This window comes from Carassius carassius, chromosome 2, assembly GCF_963082965.1.
Source record: "Carassius carassius chromosome 2, fCarCar2.1, whole genome shotgun sequence".
NCBI classification, from domain to species: domain Eukaryota; kingdom Metazoa; phylum Chordata; class Actinopteri; order Cypriniformes; family Cyprinidae; genus Carassius; species Carassius carassius.
The window spans coordinates 50,002,795-50,021,271 of NC_081756.1; the positions used below are offsets into that span (position 1 = coordinate 50,002,795).

At 44.4% G+C, this 18,477-nt stretch overlaps 3 protein-coding genes across 3 annotated transcripts; all 3 read right to left on the minus strand.

Annotated features, from left to right (window-relative positions):
• Nucleotides 1-12,235: 12,235 nt before the first annotated feature.
• On the minus strand, nt 12,236-12,709 carry LOC132111909 (histone H3-like). The gene has a single exon (XM_059519534.1). The coding sequence runs from the start codon at nt 12,696-12,698 to the stop codon at nt 12,288-12,290; it is 411 nt and encodes a 136-aa protein (XP_059375517.1). The 5' UTR covers nt 12,699-12,709; the 3' UTR covers nt 12,236-12,287.
• A 1,041-nt stretch (nt 12,710-13,750) lies between these two features.
• LOC132111958 (histone H2A-like) lies at nt 13,751-14,214 on the minus strand. Its single transcript, XM_059519560.1, has one exon. The coding sequence runs from the start codon at nt 14,182-14,184 to the stop codon at nt 13,798-13,800; it is 387 nt and encodes a 128-aa protein (XP_059375543.1). The 5' UTR covers nt 14,185-14,214; the 3' UTR covers nt 13,751-13,797.
• Nucleotides 14,215-15,970: 1,756 nt separating this feature from the next.
• On the minus strand, nt 15,971-17,280 carry LOC132111719 (histone H1-like). Its single transcript, XM_059519284.1, has one exon. It carries the CDS (start codon nt 16,634-16,636, stop codon nt 16,022-16,024), a length of 615 nt encoding a protein of 204 aa, XP_059375267.1. The 5' UTR covers nt 16,637-17,280; the 3' UTR covers nt 15,971-16,021.
• Between the last annotated feature and the right edge of the window lie 1,197 nt (nt 17,281-18,477).

The window sequence follows — 18,477 nt, forward strand, 5'->3', positions numbered from 1 at the left end:
GTTGATATGATAGAGCTTTTCCCGTTCTGACCATAGGCCAAAGGACGGTCTGCCTTCGAGCAGCGCTCCCCAATCCTGAAGTGGAGGCGTCTGTCGACACCATTTTCACACTCGGGGAAGTCCCCAGGCTTACACCTGATCGGTACAAGCTGTTCGCTGTCCAAGGTGCTAGAGCCGCAACACAGCTCTGATCGACCTTGAAATGCAGCCGGCCAGACGCCCACGCTCTGCGCGGCACCCGAGCCTTCAGCCAGAACTGCAGGGGGCGCATGCGGAGCAGGCCCAGCCGCAGAACCGGAGATGCTGAGGCCATGAGACCCAGCATCTTTTGACAGTGTTTGAGCGACACGGTCGCGCCGCAGCGGAAAGAACTCGCTGCGCGCTGAATGCCCATCGCGCGCTGTGGTGACAGCCGCGCCGTCATGGAACACGAGTTCAGAACTATACCCAGAAACAGGATCGTCTGACTGGGGTTCAGCGAACTCTTCGCCCAATTGACACTGAGGCCGAGCTTCTCGAGGTGATCGAGTAAAACGGCCCTGTGGTCCACGAGCTCCGCTCGTGATCGGGCCAGAACCAGCCAGTCGTCCAAATAATTCAGCACTCGTATGCCTCTGAGTCTGAGAGAAGCAAGCGCTGCATCCATGCACCTCGTAAACATACGAGGAGCTATGGACAAGCCGAATGGCAGGACTGTAAACTGGTATGCCTGGCCCTCGAAGGCGAATCTCAAATATCGCCTGTAGTTTGACGCTATCTGTATTTGAGAATACGCGTCCTTCAGATCTATTGACATGAACCAGTCCCCTCTGCGAATCTGCGCGAGGAGCTTCTTGGTCGTGAGCATTTTGAAACTGCGTTTCATCAATGCCTTGTTCAGCTGTCTTAGATCCAGTATGGGCCTGAGACCCCCGTCTCTCTTGGGCACCAGTATCTGCTGTACAGCCCCCCCTCGCTTTGAGCTTGAGACACAGGCTCTACAGCCCCTTTGCTCAACAGTTTTGATATTTCGGCCCGAAGTATGTGTGTTACTTCTGTTTTGACCGTAGTTTCGACGCGCGCTGAAAAGCGCGGTGGGCGTCGAGAAAACTGTAGCGAGTAGCCTCTCTTTATAATGCCTAGCACCCAATCCGAAACCCCTGGAAGCGCTGACCATGCATCTGCATGAATGGCTAAGGGCTGGATGCGAAACGCGCTCTGTTGACTGGGCAATGGCAGCGCTCGAGTGTGCTGCGCATCTGAGGCGGGGAGCGCGCTGATCACAGCAGGCAGATCGCTCTTCCTCGACCCTGTTCCGGTGCTTAACCGACTGGGGGGAGGCTGAGCGGGTCCCGTGGGACTCAATATGTCTGCGAGTAACCGTGGGCTGCATGTGTGCACATTTACCACTTTCAACTCTCTGTCTGCCTGTGCAGAATGTACGTGCATGGGCCTCGTTTTTACAGAAGCCCCGCACCGTATGTGACATAGTGTATGTGGGCACTGGGAAGTGGGCACGTTTACTATGCGGCGCGCTCGACCGATCTGTGTCGATCTTATGTGCGCTAGCCCTGTGTGCAGGGCTGTGCTTACATGTGGAGATGGGCACTGGGTAGTGGGCATCGTCACTGCATTTATAGCACCATCGATCGTGGCCAGACAAGCGTGCACGGGTTTCGTTTTTACAGAAACCACATGAAGCGTGTGACATAGTAATTGTGGGCACTGAGGGGTGGGCACGCTTACTATGCTGTGTGCGCGATCGACTTGAGTCGCTTTTATGGGCGCAGGCCCTGTGTGCAGGGCTGTGCTTACATGTGGAGATGGGCACTGAGGAGTGGGCATCGTCACTACATTTATAGCACCATCGGCCATGGCCGGACGAACATGCACGGGTTTCGTTTTTACAGAAACCACATGACGCGTGTGACATAGTGATTGTGGGCACTGAGGAGTGGGCACGTCTACTATGTAGTGCGCGTGATCGACTTGAGTCGCTTTTATGGGCGCGAGCCCTGTGTGAAGGGCTGTGCTTATATGTGGAGATGGGCACTGAGCAGTGGGCATCATCACTACATTTATAGCACCATCGGCCGTGGCCGGGACATCAGAAATTACACCATTTTTGGGAAATATCTGGGTAGCCGTGATAATGGTTTTTGTGTGCAGGCAAGCGGGCAACCGTACAGGCTTGCGCATTGCAAAAAATGCTGAAACAGTCACAATCTCTGGAACTGAAACAGCGGCGCGCTTAGGTGAGAGCCCGGCCGCAGCGGAACTCGTACACCGGCGCTTCGATGAAGCAGCCATCGTGTGTAGTGCCGACGCAGCGTCATGCAGCATGCATAGATGGCTTTCCTAGGATGGCTTCGGGGCTCCCGGCCTCACCGTAATCCTCTGCCACGGTCCCCGCGGCGCGGGGCGACGGCCGGTAGAGCGAGAACGGGGGTCTCGAGCTGCGTTGCTGAAGCTGTTGCGATAACGGCTTTTGTGTGCAGGCAAGCGGGCAACTGTGCAGGCTTGCGCATTGCAGAAAACGCTGAGACAGTCACAATTCCTGGAACTGAAACAGCGGCGCGCTTGGGTGAGAGCTCGGCCACAGCGGAACTCGTACACCTGCGCTTCGATGAAGCAGCCTTCATTAGTAGTGCCGATGCAGCGTCACACAGCAGGCTTTAGATGGCAACACCGCTTTTGCCGCCGTCCAGCAGAGGGCGGAAAAAGGTGCGTCGCTATCGCCTGTTCCACTGGCAGAAGTGAGTGGTAGTTCCTGTTTTTAGCATCATCAGTGTGGAGAATGCTAGTGAGACAGGCGAACGAGTTCGCGCTGAATATGGAGCGTTCCAAGCCTTCGCCACCTCTTCGTGAAGCTCAGGAAGAAATGAGGCGGGCTTTGAGAAGTACGCTCATCCGAAAGGGAAATACCATCCAGCCGGGAACGAGAGGGGGGGCGCTGGTGCAAACCACTCGCGGCCGAGACTCATCGCCGCCAACACGAGCATTCGCCCCGGCTCCTTCTCGATGTCAGCTCGTCTGCTGGGCTTCTGAGCAGAAGGCGCGAGAACCTCGGAGCTCGCCCAGCCCTCACTGCCCGAAGCTAGCAGAGAGCGCGTGTCCTCTTTCCCCGACGCGGCCCTGAGATCGACTTCCTTGGACGACGCACCGGCAAACAGCGGGCGCTGCCGGGGGGGCCGGTGAAGCAGGGCGAACCGGCGAGCTCGGTTGAGCTGAAGACGGTTCCGGAATCCGCTGGAAGCGATGCTTTTACGCATACACATAAAGAACAGCTTGGATATAACAGAATTGAAAGGATAAAGGCGCCGGATAGCGCAGCAGGAAAGGCAGTGGAAGGCGGCGATGCCAGCAGCTTCAGAATGGCTCGTCCTGCTGATGTGCTTTCTCAGACGGCGCTTGCTTCCTCCGTGATCCAGCGATGCGTGAGTGTTACGGCCCTTTATCTAATTTGGCTCGTTAAAACACATGTAAGACAAGGACCGTACATATTAAGAATCACAGACGATTGGGTGAGGTTTCAAGGTGTATCGTTTCTTTTAATGAAACAAATGAGAGAGCGCACCAACAATAAACAATAAATCAAACTAATAGTACAGGTAGGGCAGCAAAAGGAAAACAGAAAACCTGACTATCTAACTCTGTAGGCGAGATCTTATCTGCTCCCGAAGAAAACAACAAACAGAGTGAGTCTTCCGGGCCACTGCTTTCCTACGCTGTGTTAAATAAATAATAAAAGTGATCAAAGAAAATACCCACTACCTGACTTGAAAATAACAAATAACAACTCAGTCCATGATCTGGAACAGTCGAGGCGAAGATCGTGGACCACTCGCCATGAGGCAAGAAACCCCACCTGTCACTGATCAAAAGGGTGGAGACAGCTAGAGCAGCGAGCACCGCGAGAGCAGAGAGAACCGAGAGAGTGGGCCTCAATTCCGGACCGGCTTAAATACGGGGTTTCCCATGATGTCATTTATGACTTCACCTGCGATCTCAGATAGAACAATTAACATTCAGTAATTTAAAGCACCACCACATAACACCATCACCCTTAAATAATTAATTGTAGGGTGAAAATATATATCTTACCTCAGAGACTGCAATTAATTTAGATGCGGGATAAAGCATCCGCAACCATGTTATACTTACCCCGAATGTGACGAATGTCAAGCTCAAAAGGCTGTAGGAATAAACTCCAACGCATCAAATGTTGATTGTTATTTTTCATCCGATCAATAAAAATCAAGGGATTGTGATCCGTGTAAACAGTCAAGGGGTACGAAACAGAACCAACGTAAACGTCAAAATGTTGAATAGCAAGAACAAGGGCGAGCGCCTCCTTCTCAATAGTCGAGTAACGTCGTTGATGTTTATTAAATTTACGTGAAAAATAGCAAACAGGATGCTCGACATCAATGTGATCTGATTGAAGGAGAACAGCTCCAGCACCAGTGTTACTTGCATCAACAGCAAGAGAAAACGGAGTAGTAAAATCAGGAGCAGACAAAACAGGAGAATTAACTAAAAGGGCTTTAATTCTCTCAAAACTCGATTGACAAATCTCAGACCATTTAAATGGAACCTTAGGACTAAGAAGGTCGGTTAAGGGCGAAGCAATTACAGAAAAATTCTTACAAAAATTTCAGTAGTACCCAACCATACCCAAAAATCGACGAAGCTCACGACGTGTATTGGGCACGGGAAAATGAGTGATGGACTCTACCTTAGACTCAACGGGTCGAACCTGACCGCCACCAACAATCTTTCCCAAATAAGTGACCGTAGCTCGGCCGAATTCGCACTTCGCTAAATTAACCGTAAGATTAGCTTGAGACAAACGACTGAAAAGTGCGTCGAGTTGCTCCACATGTTCTGACCAAGATGCGCTGTAAAGGACCAAGTCATCCAAATATGCTTCAACGTTATGCATGCCTTCGAGGACGCGATTGACCAGTCTCTGAAAGGTTGCCGTTGCGTTTCGTAAACCGAAAGCCATTACGGTATAATGGAGAAAGTTATCTGGTGTTACGAACGCACTGATTTCTTTCGCACGATCTGACAACGGCACCTGCCAGTATCCTTTAAGCAGATCGATCTTCGTAACGAACACAGCATTACCTACATGATCCACGCAATCTTCCATACGAGGCAATGGATAACTATCTGGTTTGGTCACAACATTAACGCGTCTAAAATCAGTACAAAAACGAAATGTACTGTCAGGTTTTTTTACGAGCAAACTGGGTGAGCTCCAAGGACTAAAACTTTGCTCTGCGATGTCATTCTCAAGCATGAAGGTCACCTCATTTTGCAACAACATTCTCTTTTCAGGACTTACCCGATATGCGTGCTGTTTAATATGCAACGAGTCACCAATATCGATGTCATGCTCTATTAATGAAGTACGAGATGGAATATCAGAGAACAAATTACTGTACATCTGAATAATATTAGTCACATCAGCTCGTTCGGCAACGGTCAAATGAGAAAGGTGCGAGTCTAAGGTTCGAATGATCTCAGAATTTTTCAATCTTCCCGCAACCAGTTCGGTAGAAGGAAACTCTACATCCTCCTCGAAAGAAGAATCATCACCGCTGTCCGATACAGCAGAACACAATGGGTGAATCAAAGATTCAGGACTGGACAGCGCCTCTGTGTCAGGTATATCAGCACTGGACAGCGCCTGTCCTCCGGCCACCGGAAAGTCTGTGTGTGAGACAGTTAACACAGCCGACTTTCTTCCAGACAAATCTGGCGATCTCTCAAAGTACGGCTTGAGCATGTTAATGTGACAGAGACGAGTTTTCTTTCTTCTGTCTGTCGTCGAGATAACATAATCAAGCTCACTCACCTTTTCTTTCACTCGATAGGGACCATAATAACGAGCCTGCAAGGCAGACCCAGGCACTTGCATCAGCACAAGCACCTTGTCACCAGGAGTAAAGCTACGAAGTTTAGCACGACGATCAAAATGCTTCTTCATTCGTTGCTGTGCAATCTCTAAATTCTCTTTGGCCAATTCGCATGCACGATGCAACTTAAAACGAAAACCTGAGACATAGTCAAGTATGTTATTTTGAGTTATATCACTAGTCCAATGATCCCGAATCAGCTTCAGTGGGCCACGAACAGTATGCCCGAACACTAACTCGGCCGGACTAAAACCTAACGACTCCTGCACTACTTCTCTCACTGGGAACATGACCATAGGCACTCCTTCGTCCCAATCTTTTTGAAACTCAAGGCAAAACGCACGCAGCATTGATTTTAAAGTCTGGTGGAACCTCTCAAGTACTCCCTGACTTTCTGGATGGTAACAACTTGAGGTGCAATGTTGGATATGCAGCTGAGCTAAAGCTTGCCTGAACACACGGGACATAAAATTCGTGCCTTGGTCCGACTGAATAGTACGTGGAAGTCCAAACAGTGAAAAGAACTTTATAAGTGATTTTACAATCACTGGTGCAGTGATTTTACGCAGAGGAATAGCCTCTGGAAAACGCGTTGACGTGCACATTATAGTGAGCAGATATTGGTTTCCCGACTTCGTGCGAGGCAAAGGACCGACACAATCGATCATCACACGCTCAAATGGTTCACCGATAGCTGGAATAGGATACAACGGAGCAGGTGAAACATTCTGGTTCGGTTTTCCCGTCATTTGGCACACATGACAGCTTCTGCAATAACTTGCTACATCAGTTTTCAGGCCAGGCCAGAAAAAATTTCGGAGTATTCGATCGTACGTTTTATTTACTCCTAAGTGACCGGCAAACGGGCTATCATGCGCAAGGCTCGAAATTTCAGAGCGGTACGAGGAGGGAACTATTATCTGTTTGACGATTTGCCATTCATCATCAGCAGATGCAGTAGGTGGTCTCCACTTCCTCATCAACACTCCATCTTCTACAAAGTATCCTTGCGATACGTGTTCGAGTTGCTCAGCAGGAACAACGTTGCTGCAAGCTTCAAAAAGGGATGACAATTTCTCATCTTTCCTCTGTTCAACCATAAGCTGCTCGCGAGACAGAGACAATTTAGTAGGCCCCATAAAATGTTCATCTAATTTTTTAACGGCACTATCTGAACAGTCAACAAAATTTGAACATTTCACTTCACAAAAATCAGAATTAGAAGAGAATGTATCACTCAAATCAAAATTACACTCACTTTCTGATTCAATAAGGTTTTTATCTTTTAGTCTCTGAGTCATAGCGCAAGTAATAGCACATGAGGGAAAAACCTCAGGATATTCCTGAGCTAAGGCATCAGCAACAGTAAGATACAAAAAAGGATCATCAGTTACCTCAGGGCTAGCAAAAACTTTTCCTCCCGCTAAGTCATTCCCTAAGATAAACGTGACATCTCGAACGGGAAGACATGGTCGCACTCCAACAACAACGCGGCCAGACACAAGGGAAGATTCAATTTCGATCTTGTGCAAAGGTACCTTAACGAAGCCCATCTCAAATCCATGTACTAAGACACTTGAACCAACAGAGCTCTCATCAGACAACGGCAATATTCCTTCCAGAATAAAACTCTGCGCAGCGCCTGTATCACGAAGTATCTTGACTGGTTTGCGCGAAGCACTACCTGACAAAGATACAAATCCGTCCATCAAAAACGGCACATATCCCTCATTTTCACACCTGTCAGCTTCCGAAGCCAACAACTCAAGTCCTTCCACTTGTGGCATGGACGTCATCAATAAACCTACCGGTTTAGGAACACGGTTTTTCTTTTTGAGCACACTGCACTCAGAAATAATGTGTCCGCGTTTCTTACAATAGAAACAAACGGGTGAGAACACAGACTTATCAGAACTTAGCGCCGCTTTATCAACAGGCAGGGGGCATTCAAAATGACGCTGAGAAGACCGAGTGCTGTTGGCTGAAGGAAACTTCGGTGCAACACTAAACACGTTCCTATGTGTGAGCACATATTCGTCAGCCAATGTGGCAGCAACAGAACATTTAGAAGCTTTTTGCTCATTAAGATAGATTACAACGCGTTCTGGTAAGCAGTTTTTAAATTCCTCTAAAATAATCAGTTCACGAAGCTCTTCAAAAGTAGTCACTTTCATGGAAGCACACCAACGATCAAACAGTGATTCTTTCTCCCGAACGAACTCAACGTAAGCCTCATCAGTTTTCCGTAAATTACGAAATTTCTGACGATAAGCCTCGGGGACTAGCTCATACACTCTGAGAACGGATCTTCACTTGCTCATAATTAAGAGAGTCTTCGACTGATAAAGAGGAAAAAACTTCCTGGGCTTTACCCACAAAAACACACTGTAACAACATGGGCCAAAAAGTCTTCGGCCACTTCATATTGACAGCGACGCGTTCAAAAAGAGCAAAAAATGTATCAACTTCTTGTTCTCGAAAAGGAGGAACAATACGAATATTACGACTCACGTCAAAATCAGAAGTGTCAGATAAACCCCTCTCACGAGCGTTTAACTCAATCTCTTTTAGACGGCACGCTTGCTCCATTTCGAGCTTTTTCAGTTCAAGTTCATGTCTCTCACGATCTCTAGTTCTCTCTCTCTCACGCTCCCACTCTTCTCTCTCTCTCAACAAAACTATATCGTGCTCTTTAGCTTGTAACTGCAATTTTTTAATCTGCATCACAAGATCTCTAAAGGTCTCAAAATAGTTGGGACGGGGCATGTATACCATGGTGTAGCATCTCCTTTTCTTTTCAAAACAGTTTGAAGACGTCTGGGCATTGAGGCTATGAGTTGCTGGAGTTTTGCTGTTGGAATTTGGTCCCATTCTTGCCTTATATAGATTTCCAGCTGCTGAAGAGTTTGTGGTTGTCTTTGACGTATTTTTCGTTTAATGATGCGCCAAATGTTCTCTATAGGTGAAAGATCTGGACTGCAGGCAGGCCAGGTTAGCACCCGGACTCTTCTACGACGAAGCCATGCTGTTGTTATAGCTGCAGTATGTGGTTTTGCATTGTCCTGCTGAAATAAACAAGGCCTTCCCTGAAATAGACGTTGTTTGGAGGGAAGCATATGTTGCTCTAAAACCTTTATATACCTTTCAGCATTCACAGAGCCTTCCAAAACATGCAAGCTGCCCATACCGTATGCACTTATGCACCCCCATACCATCAGAGATGCTGGCTTTTGAACTGAACGCTGATAACATGCTGGAAGGTCTCCCTCCTCTTTAGCCCGGAGGACACGGCGTCCGTGATTTCCAACAAGAATGTCAAATTTGGACTCGTCTGACCATAAAACACTATTCCACTTTGAAATAGTCCATTTTAAATGAGCCTTGGCCCACAGGACACGACGGCGCTTCTGGACCATGTTCACATATGGCTTCCTTTTTGCATGATAGAGCTTTAGTTGGCATCTGCTGATGGCACGGCGGATTGTGTTTACCGACAGTGGTTTCTGAAAGTATTCCTGGGCCCATTTAGTAATGTCATTGACACAATCATGCCGATGAGTGATGCAGTGTCGTCTGAGAGCCCGAAGACCACGGGCATCCAATAAAGGTCTCCGGCCTTGTCCCTTACGCACAGAGATTTCTCCAGTTTCTCTGAATCTTTTGATGATGTTATGCACTGTAGATGATGAGATTTGCAAAGCCTTTGCAATTTGACGTTGAGGAACATTGTTTTTAAAGTTTTCCACAATTTTTTTACGCAGTCTTTCACAGATTGGAGAGCCTCTGCCCATCTTTACTTCTGAGAGACTCTGCTTCACTAAGACAAAGCTTTTATAGCTAATCATGTTACAGACCTGATATCAATTAACTTAATTAATCACTAGATGTTCTCCCAGCTGAATCTTTTCAAAACTGCTTGCTTTTTTAGCCATTTGTTGCCCCCGTCCCAACTATTTTGAGACCTGTAGCAGGCATTAAATTTTAAATGAGCTAATTAAGTGGATAAAAGTGTAAAATTTCTCAGTTTAAACATTTGCTACGTTATCTATGTTCTATTGTGAATAAAATATTGGCTCATGTGATTTGAAATTCCTTTAGTTTTCATTTTATTAAAATTTAAAAAACGTCCCAACTTTTCCGGAATTCGGGTTGTAGGTTGGGCCACACCCGTTTCGGCGGGAAGTGGCAAGAAGGGCGCGAAGCGCCCTTATTGGTCTGATGTTGCATCAGCTTGCGCTCGATAGGCTGTGCAGTTGCCGCAGAACAAGCCAATGAGCGAACGAGCCGTCTCACCTATGGCTGTGTACTGCTGCAAATGCGCTTTACAAAAATACAAAATTAAGGATAATTTTTTGCTTCAGTATTTCGTGGAAAGAGAATTTTCCCGTAGCGTCTTAGCTAAGACGCAGTACGAGAGAGCTCTCGTAAGAGAACCCACGTTTTAAAGCATTTATAAGATCATCTACATCATGTTCACACGCATTAGGCTCAGATCAAATCCCGTCCAGCTGAGATGACTGCTGCAGTGTTTTTTTTTAACTTGTGTAAGGTTTTCAATCTAACAATAATCTGAAGAATCCTGCCTGAAGTGAATAAATAAATGAATAAATATTTGATGATTGTGCCAAGAACAGTCCAGACTTTGTTTGTACTTTGTGGAGGGTTTGTCTTCAGGAGATATTTGGGCCAAACAGGTCTTGATGAACATACCATGGCTACAAACAACTTCAGATGAAAATGTTGCTGTGGTACAAGTCTGAGAATTGTTGGAGCAGCAGAAACACTTACAACTACAGAACCTTGCTCCAACAACAAGAAAGACATTTTTAAAAAATTGTGTACAAATCATAATTGATTCTTCAAACAGATTTAAGGATCGTAATATCTACTGGTAATAGTGTGCCCCTGGATTATACATCAGGGAACTTTCCTGTTACTTCTATTTTTTCTTGTAAAAAAACTGGTATGTTCAATATTGCAGCCATTTGTTCATTTTTTTTCTCTTTCTTTGAAAACAGGCATTGTACCAGAGGATTTAACAATACCTAAAGTTATTAATCTGTTTAATTCAGATAATACAGTTTTTATACAACTATAGATCAATAAATCTATTTTGCCATGTTTCTCAAAAAATGTAGAAAAATAGTATATAAATGATTCCTTTTCCCTTAAACTCACATTCAATTATTAGCAAACATGAATATGGTTTCTGAGAACAAAATAAACACAAAAAGTACTTATATGGCTTTGCTTCACCTGATTGACAAGGTTACCAATGGACTTGAAAATCAAGAATTTACTTGTTTTTTTAGACCTTCCAAAATCTTTTGATACAGTTAATCATTACATTTTATTGGAAAGTTGCACAAATAAGGTTTTCATGATTTTACATATAAATGGTTGAAGAATTATATTTTTAATTCAAGTTGCTACTCCAGCAAAGCACGTCTACACTGTGGGGTTCCTCAGGGCTCCATACTTGGACCATTGCTATATCAATTAAATTAAATTAAATTAAATTCAAGGTTATTTGTATAGCGCTTTTTACAATACAAATATATATCTTTTTTTTTTACACATTTGCAGTTTGGAATTAGACGTTAGTAACATAAACATTCTATTTGACTTTCTCTATAACTCTATATATATTATATAGCATTTTGTACGATACAAATCATTACAAAGCAACTTTACAGAAAATTACGTTTCTACAATAATTAGTAGTAGCTTATAAGTGGTGACTGTCAGAATGTGCGCATATGACAGGATTTTTCAGGAAAAATAATACAAGACGTAGTCTGCCAGATGATGAACATTATTAACAGTAATTAGTATATGATGCAGCCACACTTGTAGCAATATTTGTTAGTTCTGTTGTTGATTCACATTTAGCATCATCTGGGGTTCTCTGAGTGTCAGCATCATCTCTTCTCGGGTGTATTCTTATTAACATTTTCATACAAGATTCTGTATAGATTAAGTTATACAATTAAATTGAAAGATGGCCTTTAAACAAATCAGTGCTTCTAAATTCCCGGTTAAATTAACTACTGTTAATTATAACAAAATTATATCTACTTATACATTAAACAAACACAAGCATAAAGTGTTTTCTTCTTATTTGTTTGGAGAACTACCACTTTCCACAACAGGGTCGTTAAATGTTAACACATCTGCTGTGTGATTATTCTTTGAAGAAATGGGGACCGGAAACGTTTAAGACGCGTAAAATTGTAACCCAAAAAGAATTTTTCAAGTGTGAAAGTATCATTTCTTATGATTTATTTCGATTCGTTGCAGTGGAAACGGTCTCATTGAGAGTGATGTAGGTGGCTCTTAAAAGAGCCTTTGGGGTGTGACGCGGCTGATGCAGCGGCGGGTTTAAGCGCGCTCTCCGCGGATGCGGCGGGCCAGCTGGATGTCTTTGGGCATGATGGTGACTCTCTTGGCGTGGATGGCGCACAGGTTGGTGTCCTCGAACAGACCGACCAGATAAGCCTCGCTGGACTCCTGCAGGGCCATGACAGCGGAGCTCTGGAAGCGCAGGTCCGTCTTGAAATCCTGAGCGATCTCTCGCACCAGACGCTGGAAAGGCAGTTTGCGGATCAGCAGCTCGGTGGACTTCTGATAGCGACGGATCTCTCGGAGAGCCACGGTCCCGGGCCTGTAACGGTGGGGCTTCTTGACACCGCCGGTGGCTGGGGCGCTCTTCCGGGCGGCTTTAGTAGCGAGCTGCTTCCTCGGGGCTTTACCACCGGTGGATTTACGAGCGGTCTGCTTGGTTCTTGCCATCGCTGCAGTCTAATCACTTCAGAATTCGAGTGTAATAGTGTTTGCTACACAGCTGCTTTTAAAGCATCTCAGGATGGCGTCAGGGTGCAGAAGCTTGTGATTGGCTGATGTGTGACCTCTGCACAGGACTGCTAGCCAATGACTGCGCATCCCCTGTTTTCAAACGGAGAACTGATTATGTTTCCCGCTCAAAATGCGTTGTTCTGCTTATTACTTCACGGATCAAACACTCTACACTACATTTATCCATTTTATAGACGCTTTTATCCAAAGCGATTCTTCTTAAAGAGGCAAACAGACACAGGAAGTGCTTGAAATACCAAGTTTTAGGCTTTGTTCAAATAAGTACAAACTGGAAAGAGAGTGAATAAATAAAGAAAAAGCAAAATATATCGTTATATATTTTTTCTTCTTAAATAAAAAACACGGTCAAATACAATATTTATATATTTTTATGATTCTTTCAAGAAAGGTCAGACAATAAAGCAGTGAGCTCCGCCATGTGTGTGACAAAAAAAAGTGAGCACACATCTCTTCTTTTATAATCTTCAGCCCATTGTTTTCCCATGTCTCTAACATCATAGATACCTCATGTGTGATAAATACTTGACGTCTCATTACTCACATAATTATCCTCTACGAGCAGGTGATGGTGACATCTCCTTGTACTCAGACCCAGCAGGCCTCAGATGTGAACACTCACATAACATCACAGCAATACATGAGTTAATATATGGTGTAAATATGGATATAATGGATTACTTGAAAATCTCTCTAACAACATACTATCTTCAGTTGCATTTGCAACACAGACCTACTCATCTTGGTGTGTATTTTTATTTTTTTAATCTCATTTTTTTCTATCTTTTCTTTTAGGTTCTCTAGTATGTATGTGTGTATGATTATATGTAGACATAGCAAATAGTTTTTTGCTCACCCTTATCACACGAGTACTCAACATATTCAGTTGATGTGGTGCATAGTTGGTTGGGTACATTTATTTAAAAATATATTATACAATCAGAAAAGAGCTCTGTAAGAGATAAAATGGGTGGCTCTTAAAAGAGCCTTTGTGTTTCAGAAACCGGGCGGACTCGGTTTACTTGGCTTTGGCGGGTTTCTCGGTCTTCTTGGGCAGCAGCACGGCCTGGATGTTGGGCAGCACGCCGCCCTGAGCGATGGTCACTCGACCCAGGAGTTTGTTGAGCTCCTCATCATTGCGCACCGCCAGCTGCAGGTGACGGGGAATGATGCGGGTCTTCTTGTTGTCTCTCGCGGCGTTTCCAGCCAACTCCAGGATCTCAGCGGTCAGATACTCGAGCACAGCCGCCAGATAGACGGGAGCTCCGGCACCGACGCGCTCGGCGTAGTTCCCTTTGCGGAGAAGTCTGTGAACACGACCGACGGGGAACTGCAGCCCTGCTCTGGAGGAGCGAGTCTTGGCCTTCGCTCTCGCTTTGCCGCCGGTTTTACCTCTTCCGCTCATTGTTGATAGAAAGGTATCTCTACGTCGAAAATGCAGAAACAGTGATAACGTAAGCTTCGCTCTACTGTGTTTAAAAGAGCTTGCGAGTCGCTCATTGGTTTAGAGTCTGTAAGATTTCAAACCAATCACTGAACTTCCCTCCAACACCGACCTCCAAAGCCACGCCTCCACAGCTTGCGCGCGGATTGTGCAGCTTTAAGAAAGAACACGACAGAAAACTTTCAATAAATGCTAAACGTGTGCTAAAGTATTGTCAAGTAATTGTCAAGGCAAAAAGCATTGATCCCATATTTTTAATCTAATTAAATTTAGATCAATGATCCATTAAATCTGTCAATTTTAATATAAATCTGTTACTGGGAAGTCGTGGCCTAGTGTTTAAAGAGTTTGACTCCTAACTCTAGAGTTGTGGGTTTGAGTCTTGGGCTGGAAATACCACGACTGAGGTGTGTGTGTGTGTGTGTGTGTGTGTGTGCAATTTGGATGGGTTAAATGTAGAGTACGGATTCTGAGTATAGGTTACCATACTTGGCTGAATGTTTCTAAATACACAGCCAACATGTAAAGTCATGGCCAAAAGTTTTGGCAGTGACATTAATTTAGTGTTTTGCAAAGCTTGCTGCTTCAGTATTTGTAGATCATTTTTATAAATTTCTTTGGTACACTGAAAAACTATTATAAGCATATCATACGTTTTAAAAGATTTATTAAACATATTTAATGCTTCAGTATTTACAGTGTTGACCCTTGTTCTTCGTGAGCTCTGCAGTTGCTCTTGCATGACGGTTAGGAGACAGAAGAAGATGACTGTCAGGGTTACAGTTATTAAACCACAGAAAAATCCTGCAGGACGACATTAAGATGACGTCAACAGGCAACATTCACTCCAACATATATTGATTTACCTGAACAAGTAATGACTGCAGACAAAGACACTGTTTAGTACAAAGCAGTCGACTCATTTCCGGCATCAACCAGAACACAATGACTGGAGACACTTCTTTCTTCGCTCCATCAGTCTGCTCTTACAATCTGATGAGTGTGACACTGATTTCAGCCGACTAGCACTCGTTCACACTTTCATGTGCTGCTCGTATGATTAGTTCATGTTAGATACTCTTTTTGTGTCAGTATCTAAAAACAGGGATTTTATTTATTTTTTCTGACATTGAAGTTGTGAGTCTAATCAAACAAAATAATGGTTTGGACAATAGAAGAGATGTTGAGCTTCATGTTTCATGGTGTGATGATTTTGTATGTATTTATTATGTGGAGAAGAGTAAAGAAGTTGATCATTGATTTATGAAGACACCAGGAAGCAGTAACACCACTGACAATCCATGGTCAGAAGATATAAACAGTCAGGATTATTATATTTAAAGAAGTTCAACAGCTGTGTCATTAAAGTGTCTTCTGTTCTGTGCAGTGCTCTGCTGGGGAGCTGATATCACTGTGGATGATACAGACAGGATTAATAACATGATCAGAAAGATTGGAGAACAAGGGCAAAATTAAAAATGATTTAGTACTATGAAGAACATCCAGTAGATGGTATTTGTAGTAGTTCAGTGTTGATTTAGTGGGAGATTAGTGATGACTGTGTTCTACAGAACGATTCAGAAGCTCTTTTATCTCTGCTGCTGTGTGTAATGTGTATTTGTTGTTCTTTTCCATTTATTGTGTTGCCTGCCGTTTACAAAGATGGAGGATGACTTGTTGATGGGATTAATTAAGTTAAATTTTTTAACCTAACCTTAATTCCACAAATAATTTGCTCTCTCTTTCGAGTTTGTGGGTGGCTCTGAAAAGAGCCGTTGGGGAATAAAACAGCAGGTTTTTACTTCTTCTTGGGAGCTGCCTTTTTAGGCTTGGCAGCTTTAGGCTTCGCTGTCTTGGGTTTGGCGGTCTTGGTCTTTTTGGGGCTCTTGGCTGCTTTCTTGGGCGCCGCGGGCTTCTTCGCCTTCTTGGGACTCTTGGTGGCCTTCTTAGCGGCGGCAGTGGGTTTCTTGGCCTTCTTGGGTGATTTCTTAGCGGCGGGCTTCTTTGCCGCTGCGCTCTTGGGCTTCTTGGCAGCAGCGGGTTTCTTGGCCGCGGGCTTCTTGGCTTTAGGAGCCGCTTTGTTCGCCGGCTTCTTCTTGGTCTCGGTCTCCTTCTTGCTGATCTTGAAGGATCCAGAGGCGCCGGTTCCTTTGACCTGCAGCAGGACGCCTTTAGTCACCAGGCTCTTGATGGCGAGCTTGATGCGGGAGTTTTTCTTCTCCACGTCGTAGCCGCCGGCAGCGAGAGCTTTCTTTAGAGCAGCGAGAGACACGCCGCTCCTCTCCTTGGATGCGGACACGGCTTTAACGATCAGATCACCGACAGCTGGACCTGCTTTCTTGGCTTTAGCGGCGGACTTCTTCTTGGGCGCTTTGGCCGGTGGGACGGTTGCAGCTGGGGCGGTTTCTGCCATCTCTCTGTTTGTAGAGTATTTACTGAAATCAACAAATCAAACGCTCTCTAGTTTAAGCAATGAGGAGTAGACGAACAGCGCCGCGCTCTTATTTAACACATGAGAACCTTACAGACTCAACCCGCCCGCTCTGTGTCTGCGCGCCTCCAAGAGCCGCTCGCGCTTGTGTTTTCTTCTTCTACATTTAAGGAAAAAACTCGAGTGCTAAAATAGTTTGGAGCAATAGAAACAAAGTGAACAGCAAGCAGAGGTTCTTGGCTTTCTTTGGACACTAAAATCCCAGGCGAGGAAATGTTTGTTTTGCCCCGGTCAGATCAAACTCAAGGCGAGCATCAGCCTCGGAACAAAGCCGCGTGTTCATTTAATGCCTCGTTTAAGTGGAAAAGTTGATAAAAGATTAAACTTGTCCTCCGTTTTTTCAGAAACAGTTTGTAAGTGAATTCAATGAAATGAGCATAAGTGAAGCGCGTGTGCAGTGTTTGATACAGCTGTTGTTTTGGGCAGCTTGAAGCACAAACATCCGGAGACCTCGAGTCTGAGACTCATGTCTGTTCAGTCTATGGTCATAGCACTACTATTGATCAACTTTTAATAAGTCTTTTACATTTAACATCATAACATCCATTCAGGATAGAACGCAAAATCAACAACAACCGACATATAATAAATGTACATATCAATGACAGAAGGGGAAAACATTTCTGTATTATTGTTTTTTTTTTTTTTACAGTTGTAAAACCAGCAAATCCCTGTGCAAATAAAATATCTGTTTTTTTTTTTCCCGTTTATTTGTACAGGGACAACACAACAACAGGGTTGTGCATGAGTTAGCTATGATAAATACAGTTGGATGAGTGTGCAATAGTATTGTTAATGTATTCTATGCAAAGTAATCAGTAGTGCAATAATATTTTTTATATATTTTAATATTAAACAGTAATACAACCCGAATTCCGCAAAAGTTGGGACGTTTTTTAAATTTCAATAAAATGAAACCTAAAAGACTTTCAAATCACATGAGCCAATATTTTATTCACAATAGAACATAGATAACATAGCAAATGTTTAAACTGAGAAAGTTTACAATTTTATGCACAAAATGAGCTCATTTCAATTTTGATTTCTGCTACAGGTCTCAAAATAGTTGGGACGGGGCATGTTTACCATGGTGTAGCATCTCCTTTTCTTTTCAAAACAGTTTGAAGACGTCTGGGCATTGAGGCTATGAGTTGCTGGAGTTTTGCTGTTGGAATTTGGTCCCATTCTTGCCTTATATAGATTTCCAGCTGCTGAAGAGTTCGTGGTCGTCTTTGATGTATTTTTCGTTTAATGATGCGCCAAATGTTCTCTATAGGTGAAAGATCTGGACTGCAGGCAGGCCAGGTTAGCACCCGAACTCTTCTACGACAAAGCCATGCTGTTGTTATAGCTGCAGTATGTGGTTTTGCATTGTCCTGCTGAAATAAACAAGGCCTTCCCTGAAATAGACGTTGTTTGGAGGGAAGCATATGTTGCTCTAAAACCTTTATATACCTTTCAGCATTCACAGAGCCTTCCAAAACCTGCAAGCTGCCCATACCGTATGCACTTATGCACCCCCATACCATCAGAGATGCTGGCTTTTGAACTGAACGCTGATAACATGCTGGAAGGTCTCCCTCCTCTTTAGCCCGGAGGACACGGCTTCCGTGATTTCCAACAAGAATGTCAAATTTGGACTCGTCTGACCATAAAACACTATTCCACTTTGAAATAGTCCATTTTAAATGAGCCTTGGCCCACAGGACACGACGGCGCTTCTGGACCATGTTCGCATATGGCTTCCTTTTTGCATGATAGAG

What these genes read in the sequence shown, in the direction of transcription:
- LOC132111909 (XM_059519534.1), bottom strand. Translation starts at nt 12,698, where the DNA reads ATGGCAAGAACCAAGCAGACCGCTCGTAAATCCACCGGTGGTAAAGCC.
- LOC132111958 (XM_059519560.1), bottom strand. Translation starts at nt 14,184, where the DNA reads ATGAGCGGAAGAGGTAAAACCGGCGGCAAAGCGAGAGCGAAGGCCAAG.
- LOC132111719 (XM_059519284.1), bottom strand. Translation starts at nt 16,636, where the DNA reads ATGGCAGAAACCGCCCCAGCTGCAACCGTCCCACCGGCCAAAGCGCCC.